Genomic DNA, 5,827 nt, shown 5'->3' with positions numbered 1-5,827 from the left:
ATTGCGCAGCCGGGGCCGTATGTGCGTCGTGTGCCACCATGGTAGTGTGTGTGTGTGTGCATGTGTGTGGTCCGTGCGTGCGTGCGGGTGCGTGCGTGCGTGTGTTGTGTGGTGGGTGGGTTTGTTTGTGTGGCGATGAGGGAGCGAGACGCAGCATAATGAGCGTAGGTGAGCATATGCGTTGCATTTCCTGCTGTTCTGAGCCTTTATTGATTACTTTCTTAAGGATCTCTGAGAGAAAAATGCTCGGAAGCGTCTATTACTTGTTTACACATCGGTGACATCTTATACTTGTTCTCACGCGCCTTTTTATGTCTGTTAATAACCCGCCGTCGCACTGTCACGTATATCCGCCGCCAGATTACAGCTGAAGAATTTTGTATCAATGCATGGGGGCCGTGGGTGGTACAGAACATCGTTTAAAGTTAATGCTAATGTTACATGCTAAGATAAACACTTACGACTAAATGTTAATTGTTACGGAGGGGCGTTTGACAGAGTACAGCATTCTCAAGCTCGAGCTTATTAGAAAACTTTGCGATGTTTTCTGTCAACGCGGTTTACGAGTGGGGAAGGGGGGGCGGTTAATGTAATGACTAACGTAAGACTAATTTGGTTTCTTCGACCCAACGCGTGTGCGTGTGTGCGTGCGTGTGTGGGTGATGTGCGTGTGTACGTGCGTGTGTGCGTGTGTGTGGGAGGTCCGCGTGCGTGCGTGCAGTCGTGCGTGTGCTTGACGGGTGCACGTGCGACTTCTCTCGCGCTCCTCCGCCGCGGAAGGACACCAATCGTTCTTCGCCTCCTCCGAGATCATCAACGTGCGCATGCGCAGCACACATATAAAACAGAGCAGACTAGCCTAGGCCGAGCAGCCAGACGAGACCCACCAGCCACACACGTGAAGCCAGTAGTCATCGTGCGCCTATCGCCCCAACACAGCCACTCATCAGAAGGTTAGCGCAACACAGAACCTTTTATTGTCCGCTTGACTGTTGTCGGTCAGAGACGAATAACAAAAACCCCGCGTGCGCACGCTGTGTCGTACACTGCTGTGAAGAAGAAGGAGAAGAAGAAGAAGAAGAAGAGGAAGAGGAAGAAGAAGAAGGAGAAAGGAGAGTAACTAGCCACGGGCAGACGAACAATTGGTGCGGAACAGACAATAGATACGGACAGCAACAATGCGGCAGTCTTTGATGAATCTCATGATCGGCACAGGTGCTCTACTCATCCTACTCATCCACGCAGGTAAGATAGCAACCACCGCGATTACCTGTCAAACCGTTCGCACCTGAAACTATATATGCATACATATCAAGAGCTAATAATACCTAGAGTGTACAACGGAAAAACGGGAAAATAGTGCTATTTCACGACATAATTATTCTACTTTGCCTGCAAGTCTAGAATAATTTTGTGATATTGCATTAAGCAGAGTTTTTTTCTCTCTAAAACAAGACCAACCGCTTGTTAATACGATACTCCTAGGCTGAGATATTGGCTCGTAAACTTCCCCTCCCACAGGCCTCACGGCGCCTCGAATCCACATCAGTCAGCATCCTTCTCGCCCCTAAGCATTTTGGCTATCGGCCTGACTGATGTGGATTCGAGGCGCCGTGAGGCCTGTGAAAGGGAACGTTTACGAGCCAATATCTCAGCCTAGGAGTTTCGTATTGATAAGCGGTTGGTCTTGTTTTAGAGAGCAAAGAATTCTGCTTAATGCAATACCATAAAATTATTCTAGACTTGCAGGCAAAGTAGAATAATCATGTCGTGAAATAGCACTATTTTCCCGATTTTTCAGTAGGCTTCACTCTAGGTATTCTTAGCTATTGATACATATATACGTATGCAATTATGTTACCGTTGCACCCCCACCACCCGTATACATACGCTTACATGTACACTCGCACCCGCATCTCGCATTCCCTGTGCATGCCCACCATATGCATAATCTATATATATATATATATATATATATATATATCACGGTGTGTGTGTTGCGTCGTGCGTGCGTGCGTGCGTGGTGTGGTGTGGGTGTGTGGTGCGTGCGTGGTGTCGTGTTGTGTGGCGTGTGTGGTGTGTGGTGTGTGTGGTGTGTGTGTGTGTGTGTGTGTATGTGCGTGTGTGTGGTGTGTGTGGTGGTGTGTGTGTGTGTGTGTGTATGTGTGTGGTGTGTGTGTTGTGTGTGTGGTGTGTGTGTGTGTGTGTGTGTGTGTGTGTGTGTGTGTGTGTGTGCGTATGTGTGTGCGTATGTGGACATTTACTTCTATGACGATGTCTGCTCACTAGCAAGACATTGGTATCACAACCTTTAGGAATTATAGTCTATTTATACCACGCGTAAAATGTGTGCTATCTAGCGTTATTGAACACGTTTCTCCCTTCTCTACTTTATCGATCTTCTACCCATTCTCTATTCTACCCTGCCCCATCTCTACTCCACCATCTATCGCTATCTATATCTATCTATATCTATATCTATCTATATCTATATCTATCTCTATCTCTATCTATATCTATCTCTATCTCTATCATCCATCTTCTCCAGCCTTTTCCTCATCAACCATTCCCTCTCTACATTCTTATTCACTCCCTGCTACTTTACTCCTAGTTCTGTATGGCAGGCTCCCCCTCCTTTTCCCTTTTCCGCCTCAACGCTGTCTACCTCGCTGCCTTCTCCAATTACTTCATTTCCTATACTTTTTCCCGCTTTATTTTTTAACGTCTCGACAACCTTTCTTTCCTCTACCGCCTCCGACTCATCTACTTCTCCCTCATCTTCCTTCTCCAGTCCTATACATGCTCGACAGGCTCTACAAGGGCCCTGATAACTGCTGTGTCTGTGTAGTGTGAATGGCTTCAGCACCAGCATCTGGGTTGCCTCGGTATAAGCCGCGTAGCTGTATAGTTTCGTAGATCCTGAAATTAAAATTTACCTTTTGCTAATATATTAAATAAGGATATCGCAACGATTATTCGAGCTGAATGAACTTGTTATATGTAGAAATGTTTCTTACTTAATGACGAATATGACAAAATAATTTCATGTAATTTTTTCAAAAATAAGTAGTAAGAGTATACATTAAAATTATTCCAATTATTCCAAATTTTATAGTAATTTTTCGAAAAAAAACACATACTGTAACATTAGTTATTTTGTTGAGAACTTGTATCAAAATCTATATTGATTATCGACTAGTATGATAAACGGAGTTTTTCGACAAGAATATTTTTAGGAAAAACGTGCCTTTCTTAATTTGAATGGCTATGAACGTACTAAATATTCGTACAGTTGGCCCACTCATGTCTACCTAAATTACAAATACGTTTTTATGAAAAATAATTTTGACGAAAAAAATCTTGTATCTTGCTCATCGAGGGTAAAAGATCGTACCAAATCCCGCCTTTGTATCTTGAAAAAAGGCTAGGAATTTATATAAAAATATCCGTGCGTAGAATTACGTCTATAATAGGGAAGGGCATAGATGCCCACTTGTTTTTCCTGGGAGTGGCCGCCACGGCAGCAGCCCCCACCCCGGCGATGAAGGGTCACGTAACACGCTGACGCGACCTGCGTTTGAACCGGCGCTAGGCGCCGCTCGTTCATTCGCCGGAAGCGTTTTACCAAGTGTCGGAAATTTCACGTCGCGTCGACTCTAGCGACGCTAGCGTGTTTCGCCGGAAGCGGAAACGCTACAAATTACGCGCGAAGCTATCGGCAACAAGAGAGGCAACAAACTTGGTTAGCGTCTGCCACGAAGATAACAGATGTTATTGATGACGTGCAATATGTCTCGGGCCATCTCCCCCCCCCTACCCGGCAGTGATGCTGTTAGTTTAACCCATACATGCAGTGCTGCCGCACGCACAGACACGACTGAACACACGGGCCGTAAGTGTCTCTACATAGGCAGGTGTGAATAATGACAAATATGTGTTAAAATAAATGACAATAATGATCATGGAAATAAAATAGTAATTGACAAATTTGTCATTAATCATAGGGTATTGACACCAGCACACGTACGCGCACATACACGCAGGTACATACACGCACGCATGTATGTATAAACGCAGGTACATGCGCGCACGCACGTGTATGCACGCACACGCACACATGCAGGTACATTATTACCCACGCACGCACGCACGCACGAACGAACACTTTCTCCCACGCACGTATGCATGCACGCAGCCGCATACGCGCATACATATACACCAACTCACTGATCCATGGACGCACGCACGCACGCACGCACGCACACACACACGCACGCACGCACGCAGTACTCGTGCAGGTACGCACGTAGGCATCGACCACACAGGTGAGAATTCCGCGCTCCGGTATTTGTGAGCGGAGGAGACGTGTAGAGAATATTATGTTTGCTTAGACTATTTGTACAATGGAGAATAACTCGCGGACACCGACGCGCCTTGTTCCTGTTGGTATTACTGCGGCGCCTTGCTTGACCGATCATGACGACGATGACGACGACGACGATAATGATGGCGACGACGACGACGACGATGATGATGCAGATGGCGACGATATTGATGACGATGACGATGATAAAGATGATGATGATGATGATGATGACGATGATAAAGATGATGATGATCATGTTGATGATGGCGGCGACACGACGACGACGATAATAATGTCAATTACTGTATTAACTACTGTATTAATTACTGTATTAATTACTGTATTAATTACTGTGTGGCTGTTGCTGCTTCCCTCGTTAGAAATAGAATCAAGAGATAATAAATACCCGTATTTATTAGCTCGTGATTTATAAGCTCTTGATAGAATCGAACCGCCACCGTGTTTGGCGTGTTGATGAATTAAGCTCATCTCGTAGCGTGTTTGCGCTGCCTGTGTCTCCATCCTTCCTGAAATCACATATCACGTTGGCTCGAAATGAGAGGTCGGAGCCCGAGCGCAAATTACAAACGCGCACGCACGCTCAGAAAGTGGAGAGAGAAAGGCGATAGAGAGAGAGAGAGAAAGAGACGCACGCGCGCGCACGCACGCACACACACACACTACTAGTCTTATGTGAGTTGTTTCCCCTAACGCTTCTCTTACGATATCTTACGTGTCACTGTAGCTACAAGTTACCTTCTTGCTTCTCACTACCTGCCGTTGAATAGTCGTATAGCGCCTGGTCGGGCTGTCACTGCTGCGAATTACAGTGCTGTTCACATGTTCTCACGTATCAACTCACGTGCCATCTACTCATATACATACAGAGATTCTATTATTCACTATGTATAACACAGTGTAGGTGTATAATGTGTATAATAGGATCAAGAGATAATAATACAGGTACCATAATATAGGCAATATCAAAAGTTAATAATAACCCATTTATCTTACTCTTGGTAATATATGTTATATGATATTAATCTTATATAATCTAATATTATATTATATATCTTATTCTTATATTTTATATTATCTTACTCTTGGTAATATTATTAGGTATTATTAGCTCTTGATGGGATCTCTATGCTCTTATAGGTTCTCGGTAAGTTTTGCTCTTCGCAGCAGTGCTGCTCTTGTGTTCTCACGGTCCGACCCCTCGTTATTTGCAGCTCATTCGGCGAGTCTACACGGCACCGCATCTCTCGCCAGGCAACAAAGACCAGCAGTCCCGGACCTACTCTACGATGACGTCATACGCGCAGACGACCCGGCGACGAGGCGGGCGGAGAACCTCGTCTTTGAATCGACCTTGACGGGAGCGGAACCGTACGAGCGACTGCGACGCTCCTACCGGTGGGGATCCCAGGGTAGAGACTTCGGAGGAGCAGCTGTGAAACG

General features: G+C 45.5%; 1 protein-coding gene across 2 annotated transcripts in view; it reads left to right on the top strand.

Moving 5' to 3' along the window:
* LOC106810098 overlaps positions 1 to 5,827 on the top strand; it is a 32,241-nt gene that overhangs the window by 26,190 nt on the left and 224 nt on the right. Inside the window, exons 2-3 of one of the 2 annotated variants that reach the window (XM_014813371.1) lie at positions 1,004 to 1,245; positions 5,599 to 5,827. The exon at positions 5,599 to 5,827 is cut by the window's right edge and continues 224 nt beyond it. In XM_014813371.1, coding sequence (XP_014668857.1) covers positions 1,179 to 1,245; positions 5,599 to 5,827 — 296 coding nt within the window. In that variant the 5' untranslated portion in view covers positions 1,004 to 1,178. Of the gene's footprint in view, positions 1 to 903; positions 1,246 to 5,598 lie in introns of those variants that run through there. The other variant, XM_014813370.1, reaches the window with a different exon arrangement.

Source organism: Priapulus caudatus, unplaced genomic scaffold (genome assembly GCF_000485595.1).
Source record: "Priapulus caudatus unplaced genomic scaffold, Priapulus_caudatus-5.0.1 Scaffold410, whole genome shotgun sequence".
NCBI classification, from domain to species: domain Eukaryota; kingdom Metazoa; phylum Priapulida; class Priapulimorpha; order Priapulimorphida; family Priapulidae; genus Priapulus; species Priapulus caudatus.
This window is presented reverse-complemented; position numbering and strand designations above follow the sequence as displayed.